The sequence below is a fragment of the Rana temporaria genome, chromosome 5 (assembly GCF_905171775.1).
Source record: "Rana temporaria chromosome 5, aRanTem1.1, whole genome shotgun sequence".
Classification (NCBI taxonomy): domain Eukaryota; kingdom Metazoa; phylum Chordata; class Amphibia; order Anura; family Ranidae; genus Rana; species Rana temporaria.
The window spans coordinates 421,843,827-421,870,536 of NC_053493.1; the positions used below are offsets into that span (position 1 = coordinate 421,843,827).

The 26,710-nt window shown below is 46.4% G+C and overlaps 1 protein-coding gene across 1 annotated transcript; it reads right to left on the reverse strand.

Moving 5' to 3' along the window:
• Window positions 1-1,959: 1,959 nt before the first annotated feature.
• LOC120941693 lies at window positions 1,960-20,624 on the reverse strand. Its single transcript, XM_040355248.1, has 4 exons — window positions 20,303-20,624; window positions 14,294-14,395; window positions 9,540-9,620; window positions 1,960-2,327 (listed from the first exon to the last, which is right to left on the reverse strand). The coding sequence occupies exons 1-4, from the start codon at window positions 20,507-20,509 to the stop codon at window positions 2,070-2,072; spliced, it is 648 nt and encodes a 215-aa protein (XP_040211182.1). The 5' UTR covers window positions 20,510-20,624; the 3' UTR covers window positions 1,960-2,069.
• Window positions 20,625-26,710: the final 6,086 nt, after the last annotated feature.

The following is a 26,710-nucleotide window of genomic DNA, read 5'->3' on the forward strand; positions in this document are numbered from 1 at the left end:
AGGTGGTGCTCAGGCAGAGGAGTAAGACAGGTACAGGTCAGGACAGGTGGTGCTCAGACAGAGGAGTAAGACAGGTACAGGCCAGGACAGGTGGTGCTCAGGCAGAGGAGTAAGACAGGTACAGGTCAGGACAGGTGGTGCTCAGGCAGAGGAGTAAGACAGGTACAGGTCAGGACAGGTGGTGCTCAGGCAGGATAGTAAGACAGGTACAGGTCAGGACAGGTGATGCTCAGACAGAGGAGTAAGACAAGTACAGGTCAGGACAGGTGGTGCTCAGACAGGATAGTAAGACAAGTACAGGTCAGGACAGGTGATGCTCAGACAGAGGAGTAAGACAAGTACAGGTCAGGACAGGTGGTGCTCAGGCAGGATAGTAAGACAGGTACAGGTCAGGACAGGTGATGCTCAGACAGAGGAGTAAGACAAGTACAGGTCAGGACAGGTGGTGCTCAGGCAGAGGAGTAAGACAGGTACAGGTCAGGACAGGTGGTGCTCAGACAGAGGAGTAAGACATGTACAGGTCAGGACAGGTGGTGCTCAGGCAGAGGAGTAAGACAGGTACAGGTCAGGACAGGTGGTGCTCAGGCAGAGGAGTAAGACAGGTACAGGTCAGGACAGGTGATGCTCAGGCAGAGGAGTAAGACAGGTACAAGTCAGGACAGGTGGTGCTCTGGCAGAGGAGTAAGACAGGTACAGGTCAGGACAGGTGGTGCTCAGACAGAGGAGTAAGACAGGTACAGGTCAGGACAGGTGGTGCTCAGACAGAGGAGTAAGACAGGTACAGGTCAGGACAGGTGGTGCTCAGACAGAGGAGTAAGACAGGTACTGGTCAGGACAGGTGGTGCTCAGGCAGAGGAGTAAGACAGGTACAGGTCAGGACAGGTGGTGCTCAGGCAGGATAGTAAGACAAGTACAAGTCAGGACAGGTGGTGCTCAGGCAGGATAGTAAGACAAGTACAGGTCAGGACAGGTTGTGCTCAGGCAGAGGAGTAAGACAGGTACAGGTCAGGACAGGCGGTGCTCAGACAGAGGCGTAAGACAGGTACAGGTCAGGACAGGTGGTGCTCAGGCAGCATAGTAAGACAAGTACAGGTCAGGACAGGTGGTGCTCAGACAGAGGAGTAAGACAGGTACAGGTCAGGACAGGTGGTGCTCAGGCAGGATAGTAAGACAGGTACAGGTCAGGACAGGTGGTGCTCAGGCAGGATAGTAAGACAGGTACAGGTCAGGACAGGTGGTGCTCAGACAGAGGAGTAAGACAAGTACAGGTCAGGACAGGTGGTGCTCAGACAGGAAAGTAAGACAGGTACAGGTCAGGACAGGTGGTGCTCAGACAGAGGAGTAAGACAGGTACAGGTTAGGACAAGACAGGCAGTGATCAAGCAGGACAGGTGGTGTTCAGGCAGAGAAGTAAGACAGGTACAGGTCAGACCAAGCAGTGATCAGACAGAGAAGTAAGACAGGTACAGGTCAGGACAGGCATTGATCAGGCAGAGGATTAAGAAAAAAAAATGTCCCTTTAAGAGCTATGGGCGGAAGTGACGTTGTGACGTCGCTTCCGCCCTGCTATGGTATGGAGACGGGTGGGGGCCATCTTCCCCTCACTCGTATCCATACGCAGCCACGTGAAGGACCTGATCGCCTCCGCCGCTACTGATGGCACCGAAAAGCGTCGGGAGCCCTCTCCCACCGCCGATAAAAGTGATCTCGCAGCGAATCCGCCGCAGAGACCACCATTATCGGAAACCGGACCGCCCACTAAAGAGCTAGATACCAGGGTTATGGTAGCTAAGCTGCTGCCACGACAGAGATATCCCTCTTCAAAGTGCCGACGTATATCGGCGTGCGGCGGTCCGGACGCGGTTAAAGTCGAAGGAAGTGTAAAAAGGTCCTAAAAGTAATTTTCTTCTGCTTTTGTGTTATTTGCAAACAAATTATTTCCATATAACAGAATAATAATAATAGTAATAATAACATTTAATTTTTTTAGATCAAATAAAAAAAATCAATAAAACAGTTTTCAGGAGATCCATATGCTACAAACTTACAAATATCTACAATAATAATGATCAAAGTATCGATTGCAACAATATATATAATAAAAGTACAGAAAATCCAGAACTTCCGATCGCGTTTTGGGAGTTGGGAAGGTCGTGGAATATGCACTCGAGGCACGAGCCCGCGATGTTATTGGATGTGATGTCACTGTCGATGACATCACGGAAAGTCCCTTCATTCTTTTTGCGGGAGTTGATAAATTTGCGATGACCCCGGCCGGACTTTTTTTCATCACCTCCTTCAGATGTTGCTGGCGGGAGGCCGGACCCCTGTGCAGAGAAGGAACATTAGTCTGTGTTAAAAAAAAATCCTGGGATGAAATGTGTGCAAGTACAGTATCTCACAAAAGTAAGTACACCCCTCAGTCACATTTTTGTAACTCTTTTCTTGTATCTTTTCATGTGACAACACTGAAGAAATGACACTTTGTATCTACAATGTTGTGTAGTGAGTGTACAGCTTGTATAACAGTGTAAATTTGCCGTCCCCTCAAAATAACTCAACACACAGCCATTAATGTCTAAACCGCTGTAAGTGAAAATCTTGGCCGATCCTGGGTGGGCGCACGGGGCGCACGGAGCCCTGGCGCTGCAAGCTGCTGCAGATGAGGGAGCGCCAAAGCTGTGGCACTCTCTCACTTGACTGCACTGGTTGCTAGAATCACCGGCCGCCCGGTGTCTAGCAACCAGTGACGTCAGAGGCCGCTGCCGCCCCAGCATTCATAGTAAACTGCCTCCACCCACCTCTGTCAAGTTCTTCAGACAGCGTGGCTCAGAGGGAGGGGAGCGAAGCACTTCTGAAAAGAGCTGCCACTGTGCCTTCAAACACATCCAATGTGCCTATCAAACACAGCCACTGTGCCCATCAAACGCAGCCACTGTGCCTATCAAACGCAGCCACTGTGCCTATCAAACGCAGCCACTGTGCCATCAAACGTAGCCACTGTGCCCATTAAACGCAGCCACTGTGCCATCAAACACAGCCACTGTGCCTATCAAACACAGCCACTGTGCCTATCAAACACAGCCACTGTGCCCATTAAACTCAACCACTGTGCCCATTAAACGCAGCCACTGTGCCTATCAAACGCAGCCACTGTGCCTATCAAACGCAGCCACTGTGCCATCAAACGCAGCCACTGTGCCATCAAACGCAGCCACTGTGCCCATCAAACACAGCCACTGTGCCCATCAAACACAGCCACTGTGCCATCAAACGCAGCCACTGTGCCTATCAAACGCAGCCACTGTGACATCTAACACAGCCACTGCGCCATCAAACACAGCCACTGTGCCATCAAACACAGCCACTGTGCCCATTAAACACAACCACTGTGCCCATTAAAAACAACCACTGAAATTGTTTTTCTTTTAACCAAAAATAGGTAGAAGAATGCATATCGGCCTAAACTGAGGGAAAAAAAAGTTTTTTGGGGATATTTATTATAGCACTGTTTTCAAAATTGTCGCTCTATTTTTGTATATAGCGCATAAAAATAAAAACCGAAGAGGTGATCAAATACCACCAAAAGAAAGCTCTATTTGCAGGGAAAAAAAGGACGTCAATTTTGTTTGGGAGCCACGTCGCACGGCCGCGCAACTGTCAGTTAAAGCGACTCAGTGCCGAATTCGCAAAACAAAGTGGCCTGGTCTTTAAGCTGCATAATAATTAAAGTACCGCAGTGCTGAATAGCAAAAAATGGCCTGGTCACGAAAGACGTAAAACCTTCCGGAAACCTTATTTTTTTTTTATTATTATATTTTTTATTTTATTTTTTTGTTTATATATTTTTTTTGTTTGTTTTATATATATATATATATTTTGTTATTTATTTTTTTTCTCTGTTTTTGTTTTTGTTTTTTTTTTTTTTTGTTCTGTTTTTGTTTTTTTGTTGTGCCGGCTTGATAAATAGGAAGGACGATGAAGATTATCTATACCGTCAGTGGGGTAGATTCAAGTAGGGGAGCGCACTACTACGGCGGCGCAGCGTACCGTTTTTACGCTACGCCTCCGTAAATTACTTGAGCTACGCTTCATTCACGAAGCATTTGCTCAGTAATTTGCGGCGGCGTTTCGTAAAAGTGGCCGGCGTAAGCGCGCGTAATTTAAATGATCCCGTAGGGGGCGTGGATCATTTAAATTAGGCGCGTTCCCGCGCCGAAACGTACTGCGCATGCTCCGTCGGGAAAATTTCCCGGCGTGCATTGCGGTAAATGACGTCGCAAGGACGTCATTTGCTTCGACGTGAACGTAAATGGCATCCAGCGCCATTCACGATTCACTTACGCAAACGACGTAAATTTCGAAAATCGCGACGCAGGAACAACGTGTATACTTACCATTGGCTGCGCCTCCTAATAGCAGGAGCAGCCTTACGCAGAAAGCGACGAACGCAAACGACGTAAAACATGACCGCCGGGCGCGCGTACGGTTGTGAATCGGCGTGAGTATGCAATTTGCATACTCTTCGCTGACAACTACGGGAACGCCACCTAGCGGCCAGCGTCAGGATGCAGCCTAAGATACGACGGCATAAGAGCCTTATGCCAGTGGTATCTTAGGCTACAGTCGGCGTATCGAGCTTTCTGAATACAGAAAGTCGATACGCCGGCGCTACTTAGCAATTACGCTGCGTATCTATGGATACGCAGGCGTAATTGCTTGCTGAATCCACCCCAGTATATATAGAAAAGGAAACATTTTGGAACTGAAATGCTCTGTAAATTCCTTTTATTGCAGAATCGGTTTCTGATATGGTATATATGTGATACGTATGCAATTGTAGTATGTTTGTTTGTATAAAATTGATTAAAAAACAATAAAATATAGGAAAAAAAAAAAAGAGTGGTTTGGTAAACCATTTCATTATGGACCACTAGATGGAGCTGAGGATCATAGGAAAAAAATAATAACTATTCCTTAGCTCCATCTAGTGGCCATAATGAGGTGTTTTTCTAAACCACTCTTGTCCCCGAGACACAACAGGGAGTAATGCTGTTCATACATTGTGCACATTTTTGTCCGGTTCCTGAGGAATGACGTCCAGCCCTATTCGCGAACGACTTACGCAAACGACGTAAAATTTCAAAACTCGGCGCGGGAACGACGTCCATACTTAACATTAGCTACGCCTCATATAGCAGGTGTAACTATACGCCGAAAAAAGCCTAACGTAAACGACGTAAAAAATTGCGCCGGCCGAACGTACGTTTCTGAATCGCCGTATCTACCTAATTAGCATATTCCTCGCGTAAACATACGGAAGCGCCACCTAGCGGCCAGCCTGAAAATGCAGCCTAGGATACGACGGTGTAAGACACTTACACCTGTCGGATCTTAGGGAAATCTATGCGTAACTGATTCTCTGAATCAGGCGCATAGATACGCCGTCGTATCTCTGAGTCTGGCCGTCGTATCAGGAGATACGCCGTCGTATCTCCTATCTGAATCCGGGTCTGTGTTTGCTCTCTAAAATCTCCCAAAATTGATTCTCCATAAAAGATATATAGGCAGATTCATAGCGAGTTACGCCGGCGTATCAGTAGATACGCCGTCGTAACTCTGAATCTACGCCGGCGTTAATTTAAGCGTATTCTGGAAACCAGATACGCTTAAATTAGGCTAAGATACGAGCGGCGTAAGTCTCCTACGCCGTCGTATCTTAAAGTGTAATTTTTAGGCTGGCCGCTAGGTGGCGCTTCCGTTGAGTTCGGCGTAGAATATGTAAATGACTAGATACGCCGATTCACGAACGTACGTGCGCCCGTCGCAGTAAAGATACGCCGTTTCCGTAAGAGATACGCCGCGTAAAGATAAAGCTGCACCTAGGAGGTGTAGTCAATGTTAAGTATGGCCGTCGTTCCCGCATCGAAATTTGAAAATTTTACGTCGTTTGCGTAAGTCGTCCGTGAATGAGGCTGGACGTAATTTACGTTCACGTCGAAACCAATACGTCCTTGCGGCGTACTTTGGAGCAATGCACACTGGGATATGTACACAGACGAAGCATGCGCCGTTCGTAAAAAAACGTCAATCACGTCGGGTCACGAGTAATTAACATAAAACACTCCCCCCTCATCCTCATTTGAATTAGGCGCGCTTACGCCTGCCGCATTTACGCTACGCCGCCGTAAGTTAGGAGGCAAGTACTTTGTGAATACAGCACTTGCCTCTCTGACTTAAGGCGGCGTAGCGTAAATACGATACGCTACGCCGCCTTAAAGTTGCGGCGGCGTCTATGAATCTAGGTAATAGACAGCAGATGTAAACGTGTTGCGGGCCTTGTTCACTACAAAGGAAGGTCCACCTGCCTGGCGGTGGAAAGAAAGTTCCATTGGGTGGATGTGCTGGGCGACCTGGGCCCCCAAATCTCGTGGACCTCGCATGCTCAGCGGGACACCTGTGAACTAGGCCTAGAACCAATGGCTTTCGGAGAGGTGTGATCAGAGGCGGCTCTCGGCTTTGTGAGGCCTTAGGCAAAACTTGACATGGGGCCCCCACTCACGCCCATGATGGGAAAAATAATTCAAGGACAAGAGCCTCTTCCCCACAACCCTGCCCGGTGGTTGTGGGGGTCTGCGGGCAGGGGGGCTTTTCAGAATCTGGAAGCCCCCTTTAACAAGGTGGCCCCCAGGTCCTGTTCTTTAATAACTAAGGGGCGGGTGAACCTGTTGAACCTGCCCCCTTGTGACGTCATCGACTGAAGGCATGCTGGGTCATTGACATCACAAGGGGCGGTGTCACCGATATTCACTGGTTGTTAGGGATGCTGGCGGCCCCGCTCCTGAGTCATGGCTCTTAACGCTGCCTGCGTAAGGTCCCCTGTCCCTCAAAACTGGGGTAACGCTTTGGGTAAGTCAGGCGGCCACGAGGCCCCTGTGAGTGCAAGGCCTTAGGTGACCGCCTAATTAAAGTGGGTGTGATTCCCCACATGGCCCCAGGGCAATCTTTAGTAAGGAACCTTGGTGCTGGAACTGCCTTAACAACTCGCCACAAGGGGGCGCTACAAACTGAGTGCTGTGCAGGCTGATAGGTGTTGTGTGTTAACAAGGGAGCTTGCAAATGAGTTGAGATAGACACTGTACAGAATTATTAATTATTAATTCCCTCAACATTTACATAATTATTTACGAAAAAATTGAGGCAAAAATGTAATTACTTCGGGGTGTCCTCCAATGGGGACCCCTGCTCCGGTGACAGCTAATTATAAGAAGGAATAACTGTGTGGATGCCTGAGCCGCTGTCACAAATAATCTCAGTAATCCGTCTAATGGGTGTTATTTCTAGAGCGTCAGCTCCATCTAGTGGCCAAAATTATTTTTTCCCCCCCTAAGTACCACTCTCTGGAAAATGCAGCATTATGGCTGTGACGGGAGTCACTTTGGGCGAGGGGCTCGTGGAACCCAGCTTCTCTTGGAGAGCACTGGAATCTCCTTGTCCTGCTCCCCAGGCCCATCTTACTGTATGTGTAAGTTACCCTTTTTTTATTTCTTTAATTATTATTATTATTATTATTATTATTATTATTATTATTATTATTAAAGGGCCCAGAGGTCCCCAGGGCCCCGTATGTCAACCCCCTTTTTTATAAAAAATAATATATTTTTTTATATTATTTTATTTCTTTTTTTTTCTTTTATATATATATATATATATATATTTTATTAAAGGGCTCAGAGGTCCCCAGGGCCCCATGTTGCAAACCCCCCTTTTTTTTATAAATGTTTTCTTTTTTTATGTTTAGATATATATATATATATATATATTTTTTTTTTAATATTATTATTAAAGGGCCCAGAGGTCCCCAGGGCCCTGGATGGCAACCCCCTTTTTTTAATGTTTTTTTTATTTTTTATAAATGTTTATTTATTTATTTTTATATATATATTATTTTTTATTTTTTTTATTAAAGGGCCCAGAGGATTCTTTTTTTATTAATATTATTAAAGGGCCCAGAGGTCCCGGATGGCAACCCCCCTTGATTTTGTAATTTCTTTCTATAAAAAAATAATAATAATTTGTGTATATATATATATATATATATATATATATATATATATATATATATATATATATATATATATAATTTTTTTTTTTATTAAAGGGCCCAGAGCAGGGCTGTCTTAATGAGAGGGCACACCTGGGCACTTCCCGGGGGCCCCAGCTGCATGGGGGGCCCTGCCCTTTCCCCAAGGCAGCTTGTCCTTGACCCTGGGCTGCCCCAAAATTAAATTGGGGCAGTCTGGGTTGCCCCTCTTTATCCCAGATGTCACCCCAGCACTCTTACCCCCACTTCACCCTAGATATCCCCTACCTCTTCTTACCTACTTGATTTCTGTTTACTTGCACTATCTCCATTGTAGGGTGATGCTATTAAGACGGCCCTGGCCCAGAGGTCCCCAGGGCCTGAGATGGCAACCCCCGTTTTAAAAAAAAATATATATTTGATGGGCACAGTGGCTGCGTTTGATGGGCACAGTGGCTGCATTTGATGGGCACAGTGGTGGCGTTTGATGGGCACAGTGGCTGCGTTTGATGGGCACAGCGGCTGCGTTTGATGGACACAGTGGCTGCATTTGATGGGCACAGTGGTGGCGTTTGATGGGCACAGTGGCTGCGTTTGATGGGCACAGTGGTGGCGTTTGATGGGCACAGTGGCTGCAATTGATGTTTTTTTTCAGTTTGTTTTCGCAAATTTTGAGCACCAGCCACCACTGGTTACCTGTGTACCCGTGTTTCAATAAACAGTTCATTTTCAGCAGCCAACTCGAGTACTGCCTAGTTCTTGGTTGCAAGCGGTTAGAATATCTGATATCTATATTCAGACTGGGAGGAAGCGGTATATGACGGAAGCACCCAAGCGGAGTGTGGGACGTGATTCCGTAACAATGGCCACTAGATGGCGCTAATGATGTTTGAAATTACACATACACATCACTTTGCTAGCCATCTTCTCCCGGTGACCCCCCTCTCCTCCACCACTCACATTACTCTCCCTCACTTCCTGATACACAGCGCCACCCACAGTTCCGGAGGCCCTAAGAGTGTAGAGTGAAGGCACGGTGTGACCAGCGGCTTACGATTCCAGCGCCACCTGGCGGCTGGGAGGAGCTAAGACCCCCTGACCGGAGGATTCCCCCAACACTTCCTGTGCTGTGTTCGGGGTCAGGGGGCCGAGGTTCCGGTGCTTGGGAAGCTGCTTCTATGGAGACCTCCGCAGGAGAGCCCACAGCCATGAAACCCGCTAAGCCTTCCCCACTAGCCGGGACAAGTCCCGGCAGGCTAAATTAGCCGGGACTAGGTTCTATTTGACGGGACTGTCCCGTTAAAAACGGGACAGTTGGCAAGTATGCATACACAGATTACAGAGAATATTTGTGATGGATGTGTGAATGTTTTTTTATAAACAGACCCCATTGAGTCCCCAATGATTGGACGAAGTATACTGAGAACCCATGGAAAGAAGAGAAGGGAACACTTACTGGAGGGTCCAATGTCTGACATCTGAGCTCCGCCTTCTCCTGTCCGGGTCCGGAATACACGGCCGTGCAGTTCTTCATCACCTGAGATAAATCACACATCGGAGGAGGTTTAGGGTCATTATTATTCAGCAAACGGTTACAAATCTATGAAATGCAGGCCCAACGCACACAGCTCTTCATTCAAAGTCTGCAACAAGGTAACAAATTCTCAGCAGTTCTATTGTTAAAAAAAAAGGATAAAACTTTTAAGAGATGTCCTTCATTTTTCAACTAGCGATCGACCAATCTGGATTCGATCTGATGGAATCGGTGAACACGCCTTGTTCTGCCTCCAGCAGGAGATTCATTAAAACTGTTCTCATTGCAATATTACAATTGGCCACTAGATGGAGCCTGGAAATAAATTTAGTGGCCCAGATTCAGGTAGATCCGAGCAATATTTGCGTGGGCAAAGAGCAAAGATTTTTCTCTGCGCCCACGCAAATATTTCGATTTGCCCGCGATTCACGGAGCAGTAGCTCCGTAAATTGCGCGGGCGCTATGCTAATTAGCCCTGCGTAAGGGCGCCTAATGTAAATGATCCCGCCGGGGGCGGGAATCATTTAAATTAGGCGCGCTCCCGCGCCGAGCGAACAGCGCATGCTCCGTCGGGAAACTTTCCCGACGTGCATTGCGGCAAATGACGTCGCAAGGACGTCATTTGCTTCTAAGTGAACGTGAATGGCGTCCAGCGCCATTCACGAATCACTTACGTAAACGACGTGAAATTTAAATTTCACGAGCGGGAAGGGCGGCTATACTTTAGCATTGGCTGCCCCTGCTATTAGCAGGAGCAACCTTGCGCTAAAGTTGCCGTACGGAAACTCCGTACCTTGCGTGCGCAGGGCCCGCGCAACTTTTGTGAATCGGTGGTAGTATGCAATTTGCATACTATACGCCGATCACAATGGCCGCGCCCCCCAGCGGCCAACGCAACAATGCAGCCTGAGATATGAAGGCATAAGGAGGCTTATGTCTGTCATATCCTAGGCTGCAGTCGGTGTAACGAGGTTCCTGAATCAGGAGCACTCGTTACACCGGAGCAAGTAAGCACTTGCGCTGCGCAACCTATGGTTGCGCAGGCGCAAGTGCTTCTTGAATCTGCCCCACTGTTTTTTTTTTTTTACAGAAGATAGAAACTGTTCAGCTTTAATAAAAACTCCCATTATCCTACAGTCTGAGAAAAGGGAACAGGTGCATCCTGGGAGGCCAGGCTTCGTTTTAAGATTTGAAGGAGCGGAAAACAGCCATCATATCTGCAGCACGTGTTGTGGAATAAACTTACATCCCCCTACAGGAATTTGGGGGCCCCAAACAAGAAGCGGGGGAGGGGGTGTTGCTGAGTTTCAAGTTGAGAAGGGGGGGTAAGTTGACAAGTGTAAAAAAAAATTATTCTGCTATAAACCAGATAAGCGGGGGGGGGGGGGTTGCTGCTGCCGAACATCGACTAGTACTTCTTCTGACTGACTCCCCCCTCCCCCTCCCCTCCCTACCGCATACCGATGCATACAGCTGCTGCCCCCTCCCTACCGCATACCGCTGCATACAGCTGCTGCCCCCCTCCCTACCGCATACCGCTGCATACAGCTGCTGCCCCCCTCCCTACCGCATACAGCTGCATACAGCTGCTGCCCCCTCCCTACCGCATACAGCTGCTGCCTACAGCAAACCGCCGCATACAGCTGCTGCTGCCGAACATCAGCTAGTACTTCTTCTGACTGCCTCCCCGGCTCCCCCCCATGTTCTTTTTACCCCCCTTACACCGCATACCGCGCTGCAGAAGATTCAGTTTGCTGTTCCCGGCCGGACAGAAAGGAAGTGAGCACTGAGTGTGTGCACTTCCTGTCGGTCCGGCCGGGAACAGGAAACTGAATCTCCTGTACCACGCGGTTACGGTACCCGGCCGGACTGCAGGAGGAATTAGGAAAGGAGCTCGGCCACGATACAGGCTGCAGCACTTATAGGAAGCGGCGGTGCGGCGGCGGCTGTGCTCTGCTGGGGCCCCAGGCCAGCTCGGGGCCCCAAGCAGTTGCTTGTTTTGCCTGTCCTGTTCCGACGGGCCTGATCGCTGGTGAGCATGGACTTATTGCCAACTGCAGCCTAGTTATTTCATTGTGTTTTTTTGTACGTTTCATACATTTCATTTGTATGTATTTGTCATATGTTTTTCCCCATTAGTTTCGCCCCCACCCTGTTTTCGAGATTAGATTCAGCCTGGCTTATTGCAGATGTAGCACCCTCTAGTGTGCAACCTGTGTAGGTAAATTTATTTTTGTGACTCATGGTAGTTGTGTGAGTCTGCAATTGAGTTGGGTCACTTTAGATCAGGCTGCAGAGCTCCACAGGGCAGGTCTCTGGTACCTCCCCCTTGGTTCTAGAAGCTTGCAGATAACCTTTCTGATAAAAGTGATCCAAGGAACTGATTAGCCGCTGGATCGCTTTTAGAAGTAGCAGGAGGGGTTGTCCCCCCTATCACCGCTCGCTGGTGTTACTCAGGCTTACCCTTCTCACCGGTGAGTCTTGGAAATGATCCGGCAGTTTACACGGCTGCCCATAGAGGTGAAGAGAGACCAGATTGTCTCTCCTCACCTCTATACTCTAGGATGGGGTAGGCAACCTTAAAGAGGTGGGGATCTACCTGAACAACACGGGAGGATCAGAGATTCCCGGGCTGTGTTGCCTCCTCACACCAGTCTTAAACCTGTAATTGCCGTACTATTGTGTCCCAATCACGTGCATTGCACGACAATCATGGGTTTAAATCAAGTGGTGAGAAGGCGACATCTCCTCCTCACCACCCTTCAAACACACACAGCAGTGGCGGCTGGTGCTCAACATTTTTAGGGGGAAGTAAACGAACTGAACATTTCTGAAAAATTGTGAAAGAAAAACATAAATTGCAGCCACTGTGCCCATCATATGCAGCCAATTGTGCTCATCAAATGCAGCCACTGTGCCCAGCAAATGCAGCCAATTGTGCTCATCAAATGCAGCCACTGTGCCCATCATATGCAGCCAACTGTGCCCATCAAATGCAGCCACTGTGCCCATCATATGCAGCCACTGTGCCCAGCAAATGCAGCCACTGTGCCCATCAAATGCAGCCACTGTGCCCATCATATGCAGCCACTGTGCCCATCATATGCAGCCACTGTGCCCATCAAATGCAGCCACTGTGCCCAGCAAAAGTAGCCACTGTACCCATCAAACACAGCCAATGTGCCCATCATATACAGCCACTGTGCCCATCATATGCAGCCAACTGTGCCCAGCAAATGCAGCCAATTGTGCTCATCAAATGCAGCCACTGTGCCCATCATATGCAGCCAACTGTGCCCATCAAATGCAGCCACTGTGCCCATCAAATGCAGCCACTGTGCCCATCATATGCAGCCACTGTGCCCATCAAATGCAGCCACTGTGCCCATCATATGCAGCCACTGTGCCCATCAAATGCAGCCACTGTGCCCATCAAATGCAGCCACTGTGCCCATCATATACAGCCAACTGTGCCCATCAAATGCAGCCAACTGTGCCCATCAAATGCAGCCACTGTGCCCATCATATGCAGCCAACTGTGCCCAGCAAATGCAGCCACTGTTCCCATCAAATGCAGCCACTGTGCCCATCAAATGCAGCCACTGTGCCCATCATATGCAGCCAACTGTGCCCAGCAAATGCAGCCAACTGTGCCCATCAAATGCAGCCACTGTGCCCATCATATGCAGCCAACTGTGCCCATCAAATGCAGCCACTGTGCCCATCAAATGCAGCCAACTGTGCCCATCAAATGCAGCCACTGTGCCCATCATATGCAGTCAACTGTGCCCAGCAAATGCAGCCACTGTGCCCATCAAATGCAGCCACTGTGCCCATCATATGCAGCCACTGTGCCCATCAAATGCAGCCAATGTGCCCATCAAATGCAGCCACTGTGCCCAGCAAAAGTAGCCACTGTGCCCATCAAACACAGCCAATGTGCCCATCATATACAGCCACTGTGCCCATCATATGCAGCCAACTGTGCCCAGCAAATGCAGCCAATTGTGCTCATCAAATGCAGAAACTGTGCCCATCATATGCAGCCAACTGTGCCCATCATATGCAGCCACTGTGCCCATCAAATGCAGCCAACTGTGCCCATCATATGCAGCCACTGTGCCCATCAAACGCAGCCACTGTGCCCATCAAATGCAGCCACTGTGCCCATCATATGCAGCCACTGTGCCCATCAAATGCAGCCACTGTGCCCATCAAATGCAGCCACTGTGCCCATCATATGCAGCCAACTGTGCCCATCATATGCAGCCAACTGTGCCCATCATATGCAGCCAACTGTGCCCATAATATGCAGCCAACTGTGCCCATAATATGCATCCAACTGTGCCCATCATGTGCAACCTCTGTGCCCATCGTATGCAGCCAACTGTGCCCCATCAGTTGTAGCTTCTGTGCCCACAATATGCAGTCACTATGCCTCAGCCAGCCAGACAACTGTGTCCCATCAATTGCAGCCTCTATGCTAATAATATGCAGCCACTGTGCCCCGCCCGCTTGCTGTCTGCTGGGCACATGCAGCAGGGGGCAGCACCACAAATTCTCAGACTTTCTCTTCTAATAAACTCTGGAAAGGTTCACACATTCCTATTTGAAGGGTAATTCCGCCATTTACATTTCCCTGCGTTGTGCGAACCGATATCTCCGGTCTCACTTACCCCGCCCTCCTTAAAGGGACACTCCCCCGCGATCTCTTCTGACTTCCGGCAAACCGTCTCTTTAATAACAAAACTTAGTGAATTATTTTCATGGGAATCTGCCTATAGAAAATAAAAAAAATAAAAAATATTATTTTATTATATTCAGTCTATTTATCCAAATTCACAGCGCCAATATCTCAGCTCTCATCCCGTGAGTATCGGTACCCAAATGCTGCCAATCTCGCAAACCGATGCCATTTGCGTTAATACAAACGTGAATGGGTGCAATTCTAGATAGAATCGCATGCGATTTGAACAGGAATGCGGAGCAATTTCTGTTCGAATTGCATGCGATTTCCCCCGCTACCGCTCCTGGGGTAGATTCGGGTAGGGGCGCGCAATGATACGGCGGCGCAGCGTATCGTCTTTACGCTACGCCACCGTAACTTACAGGAGCAAGTGCTGTATTCACAAAGCACTTGCTCCGTAAGTTGCGGCGGCGTAGCGTAAAAGGGGCCGGCGTAAGCGCGCGTATTTCAAATGTGGAAGGGGGGGCGTGTTTTATGTAAATTTATGATGACCTGACGTGATTCGCGTTTTGCATGCGCCGTCCGTGTACATATCCCAGTGTGCATTGCTTCCAAGTACGGCGCAACGACGTATTGGTTTCGACGTGAACGTAAATTACGTCCAGCCCTATTCGCGAACGACTTACGCAAACGACGTAAAAAAATTCAAATTTTCGAAGCGGGAACGACGTCCATACTTAACATTGGCTGCTCCTCCTAATATCAGTAACAACGTTACGCCGAAAAAGCCTTAACGCAAACGACGTAAAAAACGAACGCCGGGCGCACATACGTTTGTGAATCGGCGTAAGTAGGTAATTTGCATATTCTACGATGAAATTCTACATAGAATTTCACTACGGGAGCGCCACCTAGCGGCCAGCGTGAGAATGCACCCTAAGATACGACGGCGTAAGAGACTTATGCCAGTCGGATCTTATGCTAATGTCGGCGTATCTAGCTTTCTGAATACAGAAAGTAGATGCGCCGGCGCAGCTTAGCAATTAAGCGGCGTATCTATGGATACGCCGGCGTAATTGTTCTCTGAATCTACCCCCCTGTTTGTGTGTGTGTATAGAAAGGGATTAAAGGCAGCGCCATCTAGTGGGCAGTTTAAAAAAAAATTGTTAGAACCCGCAGTACCTATCTGGGCACATGTAAAAAAAAATCTTCATAGGTGTCCCGGTCCTCCGATGATAGCGGATCACGGCCGCCGGAGGGGCTCACAGGGCTGGAGGAGATGTAGAGTCGGTCCGCCCCCCCAAGCTGACATCACTTCCTCCCTATACCCCACGGGGCCCCGGAACTTCTCCTCCAGCCCTGTGAGCCCCTCCAGGGGCCCTGATTTGCTACCATTATTAAGAAATTATGGGGCCCCGTACAGCCTACCTGACGGGGCCCCCTTCAGCTCCACCCCTGGTCCCGCCTTTAGCTCCACCCCTAGCCCTGCCTTGAAACTGTCTCTGCAGCACGTTATGGGATTGGCGGCATTGGTAGGCACCTGGAGCAGAGAACGGGGGGGGGGGGGGGGGGGGGGCTGCTGTCTTAAATTGAAATTGAGAAGTGGGAGGGGGGGCTGCTGCGAATTGAGAAGCGGAGGGGGGCCCTTTACAAATTATTAATAAAAATGAAAAATGAAAAAATAAAAATGAAAAAATATATAAAATAAATAAATAAACATTTATAAAAAAAAGGGGGGTTGCCATTCAGGGCCCTGGGGACCTCTGGGCCCTTTAATAAAAAAAAAAAATACATTTATTAAAGAAAAGGGGGGTTTGCCACATGGAGACCTCATGAGCCCTTTAATATATATATATATATATATATATATATATATATATATATATATATATATATAAGGAATAAAAAGAAAAAAAATGAAATAAAATAATATGAAACAAAAAGAATTTATAAAAAAAGGGGGATTGCCATCTGGGGCCCTGGGGACCTTTAGTAATAATATATATATATATATATATATATATATATATATATATATATATATATATAATAAAAAAATATATAAAAATGTATTTATTTTTTTATAAAAAAAGGGGTGTTTTCATCCCGGGCCCTGGGGATCTCCGAGCCCCTGGGGACCCCCGTACCCCTAAGAAAAAAAATTGTCCCTTTAATAAAAAATAAAAAAAAATATATATTAGAAAAAATATATATTTTTTTATAAAAAATAAATAAAATAAAGGGGGGTTGCCATCCGGGGCCCTGGGGGCCTTCGGACCCCTGTGGACCCCCGGACCTCTAAAAAAAAAAATGGCCCTTTAATAAAAATTTAAATAAAAATATATTAAAAAAAATATATATATTTTTTATAAAAAATAAATAAAAAAAAGGGGAGTTGTCATCTGGGACCCTGTGGGCCTCCGGGCCCCTGGGGACCTCCGGACCCCTAAAATAATTTTTTTTTTTTTTAAAGGGGGTTGCCATCCGGGCCCCTGCTGGCCCGGGGCCCCCTACAACAGGGCCAGTTGTACTGGCTTATCAGCGGCCCTGATCGGCGGAACGGGACACCTATGTAAATTATTTTACATGTGGCCAGATATGTACTGTGAGTTGTAACATTCTTTAAACTGCCCACTAGATGGCGCTTTAATTCCTTTCTATACACACAGGAGCAGTGGAAATTGCATGCGATTCGGACAGGAATTGCACCGCAATAGCACAGCGAAAGTAGCGGCAATTGATGGGCACACTGGCAGCAATTGATGGGGCACAGTGGCGGCAATTGATGGGGCACAGTAGCGGCAATTGATGGGCAAACTGGCAGCAATTTATGGGCACACTGGCATCAATTGATGGGGCACAGTGGCAGCAATTGATGGGGCACAGTGGCAGCAATTGATGGGGCACAGTGGCAGCAATTGATGGGGCACAGTGGCAGCAATTGATGGGGCACACTGGTAGAAATTGATGGGCACACTAGAGAAAATTTATGGGCACAGTAGCGACAATTGATGGGCACAGTGGCAGCAATTGATGGGCACAGTGGCAGCAATTGATGGGCACAGTGGCAGGAATTCATGGGCACAGTAGCGACAATTGATGGGCACAGTGGCAGCAATTGATGGGGCACAGTGGCAGCAATTGATGGGCACACTGGCAGCATTTGATGGGCACAGTGGCTGCATTTGATGGGCACAGTGGCTGCAGGGAAGGGGATAACATCTAGGGCAATCAAACGGTTAAATGTGTGCCTAACGAGTGTTTTCTTACCGTGGGGGAGATGCTTTTTCCCCTGTAGGGAAGGCATAGATCCCTGTACCTGCTTTACATACCGACAGAACAGCATTCTGCCTTGTTTACATAGCCAGGCCACCGTTCTGCCTGTGTACATAACGATCGGCGGGTACCGATGGACATCGAGTCCACCGGAGCCGATGATTTCCTCCAATACCCAGAAATGCAGGATCACTGCAGCCCCTGCTAAAATCAAATCCGGGGACAAGTCCGGGGACAGACTTGGCCCGGGGACATCGTCCTCAATCTGGGGACTGTCCCCGGAAACCGGGGACGTCTGGTCACCCTAGTGTAAGGGGCCCAAAAATTTGCGATGGCTGCCCTGTGTGTGTATACTGTGTGGCTCCATAATCTATTGCCCGGGGGGCCTCATAATCTCCTATTGCCCGGGGGGCCTCATAATCTCCTATTGGCCGGGGGGCCACATAATCTCCTATTGCCTAGGGGCCCCATAATCTCCTATTGCCCGGGGGCCCCATAATCTCCTATTGCCCGGGGGCCCCATAATCTCCTATTGCCCGGGGGGCCTCATAATCTCCTATTGCCCGGGGGGCCTCATAATCTCCTATTGCCCGGGGGCCCCATAATCTCCTATTGCCCTTGGACCCCGTAATCTCCTATTGCCCGGGGACCCCATAATCTCCTATTGCCCTGGGGCCCCGTAATCTCCTATTGCCCGGGGGCCCCATAATCTCCTATTGCCTGGGGACCCCATAATCTCCTATTGCCCTGGGGCCCCGTAATCTCCTATTGCCCGGGGGCCCCATAATCTCCTATTGCCTGGGGGCCTCATAATCTCCTATTGGCCGGGGGGCCTCATAATCTCCTATTGGCCGGGGGGCCCATAATCTATTATTGCCCGGGGGGCCTCATAATCTCCTATTGGCCGGGGGGCCCCATAATCTCCTATTGGCCGGGGGGCCTCATAATCTCCTATTGCCCGGGGGGCCCATAATCTATTATTGCCCGGGGGGCCTCATAATCTCCTATTGGCCGGGGGGCCCATAATCTATTATTGCCCGGGGGGCCTCATAATCTCCTATTGGCCGGGGGCCCCATAATATCCTATTGCCCTTGGACCCCGTAATCTCCTATTGCCCTGGGGCCCCGTAATCTCCTATTGCCCGGGGGGCCTCATAATCTCCTATTGGCCGGGGGGCCCATAATCTCCTATTGCCCGGGGGGCCTCATAATCTCCTATTGCCCGGGGACCCCATAATCTCCTATTGCCCGGGGACCCCATAATCTCCTATCGCCTGGGGGACCCCATAATCTCCTATTGCCTGGGGGCCTCATAATCTCCTATTGGCCGGGGGGCCTCATAATCTCCTATTGGCCGGGGGGCCCATAATCTATTATTGCCCGGGGGGCCTCATAATCTCCTATTGGCCGGGGGGCCCCATAATCTCCTATTGGCCGGGGGGCCTCATAATCTCCTATTGCCCGGGGGGCCCATAATCTATTATTGCCCGGGGGGCCTCATAATCTCCTATTGGCCGGGGGGCCCATAATCTATTATTGCCCGGGGGGCCTCATAATCTCCTATTGGCCGGGGGCCCCATAATATCCTATTGCCCTTGGACCCCGTAATCTCCTATTGCCCTGGGGCCCCGTAATCTCCTATTGCCCGGGGGGCCTCATAATCTCCTATTGGCCGGGGGGCCCATAATCTCCTATTGCCCGGGGGGCCTCATAATCTCCTATTGCCCGGGGACCCCATAATCTCCTATTGCCCGGGGGGCCTCATAATCTCCTATTGGCCGGGGGGCCTCATAATCTCCTATTGCCCGGGGGGCCCCATAATCTCCTATTGGCCGGGGGGCCCATAATCTATTATTGCCCGGGGAGCCTCATAATCTCCTATTGGCCGGGGGGCCCCATAATCTCCTATTGGCCGGGGGGCCCATAATCTATTATTGCCCGGGGGGCCTCATAATCTCCTATTGGCCGGGGGCCCCATAATATCCTATTGCCCTTGGACCCCGTAATCTCCTATTGCCCTGGGGCCCCGTAATCTCCTATTGCCCGGGGGGCCTCATAATCTCCTATTGGCCGGGGGGCCCATAATCTCCTATTGCCCGGGGGGCCTCATAATCTCCTATTGCCCGGGGACCCCATAATCTCCTATTGCCCGGGGGGCCTCATAATCTCCTATTGGCCGGGGGGCCTCATAATCTCCTATTGCCCGGGGGGCCCCATAATCTCCTATTGGCCGGGGGGCCCATAATCTATTATTGCCCGGGGAGCCTCATAATCTCCTATTGGCCGGGGGGCCCCATAATCTCCTATTGGCCGGGGGGCCTCATAATCTCCTATTGCCCGGGGGGGCCATAATCTATTATTGCCCGGGGGGCCTCATAATCTCCTATTGGCCGGGGGGCCCATAATCTATTATTGCCCGGGGGGCCTCATAATCTCCTATTGGCCGGGGGGCCCCATAATCTCCTATTGCCCTTGGACCCCGTAATCTCCTATTGCCCTGGGGCCCCGTAATCTCCTATTGCCCGGGGGGCCTCATAATCTCCTATTGCCCGGGGGGCCTCATAATCTCCTATTGCCCGGGGGGCCTCGTAATCTCCTATTGCCCGGGGGGCCCCATGAGTTGTCAGTCCGCCCCGGCACAGACGTCAATGATCTCGGCTCCACTAGAAGATGCGTTTTTGCCCACCGGACACAAAAGACGAAGAGCCGCCTCACTACTTACCTGACGGGGGGGTAGGTTCACCTTGTGGAGATTGTAGAGAAAACTTGAATTGTTCAGCCCCTCGTTGAAGAGTTTTATAGAATCTTCCAGTAGTTGGGGGTTGGGGGGTCTCCTCGATGGGTGGGGGATGGATGCAGAATACAAGACGGTCATTGCCTGGAAGAAGACGCCGATCTGGAAGCGATCGCCCATCTCCCGATCCTTCATTCACAGACAGACAGGAGAGTCGCTCGTCGCCCTCCTTGAGTGAAGGCGGCATTGCCAGTCCCCGGATCTTTATATTGCACAATGTCAGAGTCTTGGCTCCGGACTCAAGAAATTGCAGGAAACTTCTCAACAGGAAATATTGACTTTGCGGCGAGGAGGTGTCAGGCGGAGTTCTCGTCTCGCACGCACAATTGTGTAAATAATAATAATAAACCCGGAAAAAGATATTATCAGTGTGAAGGGCGGCAGGTTTGCATAGCGCAGCGCTACCCCTGCGAGAGCCGCTGGTTAACCCCTTCCCTTCCACTTATACACCTTCCCGCCCAGACCAATTTTTAGCTCTCAGCGCTGTCGCACTTTGAATGACAATTGCGCGGTCGTGCTACGCTGTACCCAAACTAAATTGTTATCATTTTGTTCCCACAAATAGAGCTTTCTTTTGATGGTATTTGATCACCTCTGCGGTTTTTATTTTCTGCAAAAAAAAAAAAAAAAAATGACCGAAATGTTTTTTTGTTTCTGTTATAAAACAATGGGGTAGATTCAGGTAAAGGCGCGCACTGATACGGCGGCGCAGCGTATCGTCTTTGCGCTACGCCGCCGTAAATTACAGGAGCAAGCGCTGTATTCACGAAGCACTTGCTTCCGTAAGTTGCAGAGGCGTAGCGTAAAAGGGGCCGGCGTAAGCGCGCGTAATTCAAATGATCCGGTAAGGGGGCGTGGATCATTTAAATTAGGCGCGTTCCCGCGCCGAACGTACTGCGCATGCGCCGTCCCTTAAAATTTCCCGACGTGCATTGCGGTAAATGACGTCGCAAGGACGTCATTGGTTTCGACGTGAACGTAAATGGCGTCCAGCGCCATTCACGGGACGACTTACGCAAACGACGTCAAATTTTCAAATCGCGACGCGGGAACGACGTCCATACTTAACATCGGCTGCGTCTCCTAATAGCAGGAGCAGCCTTACGCCGAAAAAGCCTTAACGCAAACGACATAAAAAACGAACGCCGGGCGCACGTATGTTTGTGAATCGGCATATCTAGGAAATTAGCATATTCTACGCCGACAACAACGGAAGCGCCCCTAGCGGGTCGAAATGATATTGCACACAATTCTACGCCGCCACAATCAAGTTACGTTGGTGGAAGAAGCCTATTTTTACAGCGTAGCTGCCTTTGTCAATCGGCGTAACGAAACGCTGACGCAGATTTGAAATTACGGCGGCGTACCTGAATCTACCCCATTGTAAATAAGTACGTTTTCTCCTTTACTGATGGTACTGCACTGACGGGCACTGGATAAGGCGGCACTGATGGGCACCGATGGTGTGGCACTGATGTGATGGCATTGATGGGCACTGATGATGGGAACTAATATGCGGCACTGATAGGCGGCACGGATTGGCACGAATAGGCGTCACGGATGGGCACGGGCGTCTCCGGACCCGGCCTGCCTGACTTTTCACCTGTTCCTCCAGCCTGCTGCAATTCTGCTCTGCAAATCGCACCAGTTGCTGCTTCCATCTGCGATCCAGTCTGCCACCGTTCTGGTCTTCCCAGCCTACCGGTTTGCCTGCTGCATCTCCAGCCACACCGATACTGGACTGATCCTAGGCACTCCTGTGTCACTGTGCTTCCGTGGCTGCTGTCTCAACCTCAGGGGCTCGCAAGCCTGTGCAGCAAGAGAGGCTCTCCTCTACACGTCAGGCTCACGATCCAGGCACGTGACACCCCCTCAAATTCTCTGGGTCAGCTCAGCTGGGGCAGTGGAGTTCGGGTGGAAGCTGGAGATGGAGTGTTAGCTGTCGGAGGCCTTGGAGAGTAACTGTCTAACTCGCTGCAGAGCCGCCTGCTCAGACTTTAAGGCGCCGCCAGTTCTGCAACTACTGCTCAGGCGCAGCAATTTCCGCAAATACCGCCTGCTCAGACTCTCAGGCGCCACAAGTTCTGCAACTACCGCCCGCTCAGAATGTCAGGCTCCGCAAGTTCCGCAACTACCGCCCGCTCAGACTCTCAGGCGCAGCAAGTTCCGCAACTACCGCCCGCTCAGACTCTCGGGCGCAGCAAGTTCCGCAACTACTGCCCGCTCAGACTCTCAGGCGCAGCAAGTTCCGCAACTACCGCCCGCTCAGACTCTCAGGCGCATTTTTTTAGGTAGTTTCCGTTCGGCTTTTTCCGGCGTATAGTTAAAGCTGCCATTTCGTCGCGTGTAGTTAGACTTGCCATGTTCAGTATGGCCGTCGTTCCCGCGTCTAAATTTTAATTTTTTCTTTTTTTTTTGCGTAAGTCGTAGGTGAATCGGGATGGACGTAAGTCACGTCTAAGTTTAAAAAAATGACGTCCTTGCAACGTCATTTCGGGCAATGCACGGCTGGAAATTTAGGGACGGCGCATGCGCAGTTCATTCGGCGCGGGGACGCACTTCATTTAAATGAAACACGCCCCCCTAATCGCCGATTTGAATTAGGCGCCCTTACGCCGCGAGAGATACACTACGCCGCCGTAACTTACGGCGCGAATTATTTGAGGATTCGAAGCTTAAAAATGTAAGTTACAGCGGCGTAGCGTATCTCCCAATACGCTGCGCCCGTGCAGATCTCTGTGAATCTACCCCTTGGTTACTCTGTTTTCTTTTTATTTTGTTCAGTCATCGTAACAAAGTTCCCAGAACTGGCCAAAGTCATGACACCCTGAGAAGTGGGGGGAGGGGATGTGTCATACATTTTCTAGGAAAAGCGTAAAAACAAGACATTTCTATCATGAAAAAGTAGGTGTGTGGATATGACAGAGAACAAAGGACAAGGCGATGGCGTCAGAAAAATTCTGAACAATGTTGAGGTCATCATGTGATTCTGATAAAGGAGATTTTATTATTATTATTATTATTATTATTATTATTATGACTGATATTGTTATTAGTGATATTATTAATATTATTATTACTAATACTAGTGTTATGCTACTATTAATATGAATACTAATTATTATTATTTTTAGTAGTAGTAATACTATGTAACAAAAGTAATAATATGTTTGTTGTTATTATTGATATTTATTTTATTTTATTAATATTACTAATACTAGTGTTATGCTAATATTTTTTTTTTAAATTAGTTTTTATTAGGAAAAAAAATTTGTATACAAACTTTATACAGAAGTGTATAAAAGGAAAGTGTTATGCTAATATTAATATGAATAATAATTAGTATTACTACTACTACTAAAAATAATAATATGTAACAAAAATAATAATATGTTTGTTGTTGTTATTATTTTTATTGTTACTATTATTATTTTTGTTATTATTTTTTATTACTATTGTTACTATTATTATGAATATCAGAATACATTATTCTGGAAAATAGCAAGTGTAAGAAAAATAAATTTCTATCAAGAAAACCTAGGTGTATGGATATGACACAGATCACGACGGACAAGATGATTGCATCAGAAAAATTCAGAACAATATTGAGGTCATCATGTGATTCTGAAAAAGGAGATTATTATTATTTTTTATGATTATGACTGATATTGTTGTTGTTATTATTGATATTATTTATTTTATTTCATAAATATTATTATTACTATTACTAGTGTTATGCTAATTATAATATTAATAATTATTATTGTTGTTATTATATTTGGTAGTAGTAGTAGTAATACTATGTAACAAAAGTAATAATATGTTTGTTGTTGTTATTATTATTTTTATTGTTACTATTATTATTTTTGTTATTATTTTTATTACTATTGTTACTATTATTATGAATATCAGAATACATTATTCTGGGAACATAGCAAGTGTAAGAAAAATACATCTCTATCAAGAAAACGTAGGTGTGTGGATATGACGGAAAACAAAGAACCGCATCAGAAAAATTCAGAACAATATTGAGGTCGTCATATCATTGTGATAAAGGAGATTGTTTTATTGTTATTATTATTATTATTATTATTATTATTATTATTATTATTATTGCTACTGATATTGTTGTAATTATTGATATTATTATTATTGTTTGTATTCCAATGTTTTTATTCAAATTTTACAGATACAAATATAAAATCAGCATTTGCCTTTTTCATGAAAAGTGATCTTACATTAACAATTCATTGAAGGTTCAGTTACTTGACTGTTAAGCCTGATATTATTTTGTTTATATTATTAATATTATTATTACAAATACTAGTGTTATGCCAATATTAATATTAATTATTATTATTATTGTTATTATTATTATTATTATTATTATTATTATTATTATTATTATTATTATTTTTAGTAGTAGTAGTAATACTATGTAACAAAAGTAATAATATGTTTGTTGTTTTTATGTTGTTATTATTATTTTTATTATTTTTATTGTTACTATTATTATTTTTGTTATTATTTTTATTACTATTGTTACTATTATTATGAATATCAGAATACATTATTCTGGGAAAATAGCAAGTGTAAGAAAAATACATCTCTATAAAGAAAACGTAGGTGTATGGATATGACGGAGAACAAAGAACAAGATGATCGCATCAGAAAAATTCAGAACAATATTGAGGTCATCATATCATTCTGATAAAGGAGATTGTTTTATTGTTATTATTATTATTATTATTATTATTATTATTATTTTTAGTAGTAGTAGTAATTCTATGTAACAAAAGTAATAATATGTTTGTTATTGTTGTTGTTATTATTTTTATTGTTACTATTATTATTTTTGTTATTATTTTTATTACTATTGTTATTATTATTATTATTATTATTATTATTATAAATATCAGAATTCATTATTCTGGGAAAATAGCAAGTGTAAGAAAAAGACATCTCTATCAAGAAAACGTAGGTGTGTGGATATGACACAGATCAATCACAGACAAGATGATGGCATCAGAAAAATTCAGAACAATATTAAGGTCATCATATGATTCTGAAAAAGGAGATTATTATTATTATTATTATTATTATTATTATTATTATTATTACTGATATTGTTGTTATTATTGATATTATTATTTTTAGTATTATTATTACTATGATGCCCTGTACACACGATCAGTTCGTCTGATGAAAGCGGACCGATGGACCGTTTTCATCAGACGAACCAATCGTGTGTGGGCCCCATCAGTTTTACATTTTTCGTATGGTTAAAAAAATCGATAGAAAAAAAAAACGATCGTCTGCGGGGGAAATCCAACGGTCAAAAATCCACGCATGCTCAGAATCAAGTTGACGCATGCTCGGAAGCATTGAACTTCATTTTTATCAGCACGTCGTTGTGTTTTACATCACTGCGTTCTGACAAAAAAAAAAGTTTTCACCGCGTTCTGACACGATCGGAATTTTAACCGACGGTGTGTAGGCACAACAGATGAAAGCCAGCTTCATCGGATATCTGATGAAAAAATCCATCGGTCCGTTTTCATCAGACGAACCGATCGTGTGTACAGGGCATTAGTATTACTGTTATGCTAATATTAATGATAATATTAATAATTATTATTAGTAGTAATATTATTAATTTTGTTACATAGTACTGTATGTCTGTTGTTCTAGTAAAAAATATATTTCCTGAGAAAAGTGGGTGAAATGGATCACAGACAGAGGGTATGTAGACAAATAATTAAAGTTTAATCACATAGATGGACAATTCATGGTGAAAACATACAATACAAAACAGCTTTGGATAAAACCAAAAACATATAAATGAAAGCACATATAATTAAAAGACCAACTAAGAACCAAATCCCACATTGTTGTTAGTATTTTTATTATTAAGATTTTTATTGCTACTATTATTGTTGTTATTATTATTATTATTATTTTTATTATTATTACTAATATTATTTTTGTTATTTTTATCATTAGTGTTACTATTATTATTATTATTATTATTATTTTTTCATTATTATTATGATTATTATTATGATTATTATTATTATACAGGATTTATATAGCGCCGCCAGTTTTCGCAGCGCTTTACAACAGTAGGGCAGACAGTGCAATTACAATACAACTCAATACAGGAAAAATACTATTGTTAATATTAATATTTTTATTATGAATATCAGAATACATTATTCTGGGAAAATAGCAAGCAAGGGGAGCTCTGTTAGGCTTCGTTCACATGGATATGCAGTAAACGACGTAAATAAATGCGCCGGCCGGACGTACGTTCGTGGATCGCCGTAACTAGCTAAT

Coding starts and splice junctions, on each gene's coding strand:
- LOC120941693 (XM_040355248.1), bottom strand. CDS start 20,509: ATGAAGGATCGGGAGATGGGCGATCGCTTCCAGATCGGCGTCTTCTTC. Junction 14,396..20,302: donor TGAACCTACCCCCCCGTCAG/GTAAGTAGTGAG, acceptor TATTTTCTATAG/GCAGATTCCCATGAAAATAA. Junction 9,621..14,293: donor GTCCCTTTAAGGAGGGCGGG/GTAAGTGAGACC, acceptor GATTTATCTCAG/GTGATGAAGAACTGCACGGC.